At 45.6% G+C, this 1,821-nt stretch overlaps 1 protein-coding gene across 1 annotated transcript; it reads left to right on the plus strand.

Moving 5' to 3' along the window:
- Positions 1–204: 204 nt before the first annotated feature.
- On the plus strand, positions 205–531 carry C922_05539 (hypothetical protein; the record flags this gene model as incomplete). The annotated part of the gene is made up of 1 exon (XM_008821110.1): positions 205–531. The coding sequence occupies one exon, from the start codon at positions 205–207 to the stop codon at positions 529–531; it is 327 nt and encodes a 108-aa protein (XP_008819332.1).
- Between the last annotated feature and the right edge of the window lie 1,290 nt (positions 532–1,821).

Below are 1,821 nucleotides of genomic sequence, written 5' to 3' on the forward strand. Positions count from 1 at the left end.
AACAACTAAACATTGAAAGCGACTCCAAAACCACACCTCTCTATAGCTTCGATCTGGAGCCATAGAACATCTCCGTCGATCAAACAAAAATGAAGCAGGGAGCTGCCACCTTATCCCCTAATAAACAAAACCATAATCTCTGGAATAATAACAGATGTGTCAAAACCCCGTAAAACCAAGGACCTAACAAGTGGAACATGGCTAATGAAGAGTGACACCTCCCCAATATCAACCGGTTGCCAAAAATCGAGAATAAACACTAGAGAGTCAAGGATCCATCCCAACCGCCAAGAAATCAAGAACCCAATCCTAGAAGGCTGGACTCCAACCTCAGGGACCATCCCACAGCCTCTAGAGGTAGCCAAAAGCAGCCAGACGATTGAAAAATCGAAGCAAATCAATTATCAATCACCTCAGCCAAACAAAGACTCACGGAATGAAATAAAGACTAAGATCGAGCATAGGAGGGAACAGAATCATAACAAATCAGAAATCTTGATTAGGAAGTCCAGAGGAAATAGAAGCAACTAAGGAATCCCAAGGGACAAATAAATGACAACTCATCCCAACGGCAAAAGGAATCCTAAGCCGTACAAAAGGAACCTTAACCCTGGAGTCTGAGCCGTAATCACAACCCCAACAAGCCTGAACGATAGAGAAGAAAGAGTCCCTCCTCTCCACCAAATCCTACAGACGAAAGAATAATGCCTAACCACTAACCGCTGAGACTGAACAGCAGCCCCTCAACCCTAACTACTGAGGCCGACAAAGCAGCCGTGGAGTCACCCACCATGGAAGGAGGAGATGGAAGTCAACCCTGAGAAATGGAGGAGGAGAGGAAAATCCTAAACAGAATACCAGGACAGTGAAATCACAGCTGTAAATCGTGCGACCTGAAACCTGATCCTTGGCACAACGCAACTGAAGGCCATGCTAGAACCATAGCACTGAACACTGAACAGTAAGAAATCATCCATCAATCAGAACCCCTGAGCCATGAGAACTAAATCTAAGCCTAGACATCAATACTCCACAGCCTGGGCCCAAACCCCTGAATTTTGCAGCGTAGTACCTGAACCCCACATCCTGAATCCTGACCCCTGAATCTAAACACTGATAACTAGTGTCATCGCACATGAGTCCAGACACATAAACTCCTGAAACCTAAGGAATAACAACAGGAACAGGCGACAAAACCCCTAAATCATAGAACCTAACCCCTACTCAGATAATCGCCGAGGACTAAAACTCAAGACACAGTCCTAATAGCTGGGAGAATGCAGCGTAATTCTTGAAGCCTAAAGGCTAAACAAAAATCCCACGAAACTGAACCTCAAAGACTGACGCATGAGTCGTCAAATCCAGACCCTGGGACATGAAACGTAACCCTTACACCTGAACCCTAAACCCTGAAGCATACACAGGAGTACCACGTACCTAAGCGTTACCCAATCGGCACAGACCCGCCAACTGTGAACCCTGACCCCTGCAAGCAGACATCTAAAACTAATCCCGGAAACGTGAACCCTAGCTGATAAACCCTGAACCCTAACCAATAAAGCGGAGATTCTAGGACCTCAACCATAAGGCCTAAACCTTGGACGCTGTAGCCTAAAGCCTGAAGGATAAACCCTAATCACTAGAATCTAAAACCAAAAGGCTGAAAGCTACAGCTCAACCTTGATCCCTCGAAGCCTAGACGTGAATCCTAAGGATGACCCAACACCCCGACAAATAAACTTTGAAACCTAACCCTGAAACCTAAACCCTGAAAAATGAGGCCTAGTTGGAAAACTCTGATTAACCCAAGCTGAACCCTAA

Source organism: Plasmodium inui (assembly GCF_000524495.1).
Source record: "Plasmodium inui San Antonio 1 unplaced genomic scaffold supercont1.93, whole genome shotgun sequence".
Lineage (NCBI taxonomy): Eukaryota > Apicomplexa > Aconoidasida > Haemosporida > Plasmodiidae > Plasmodium > Plasmodium inui.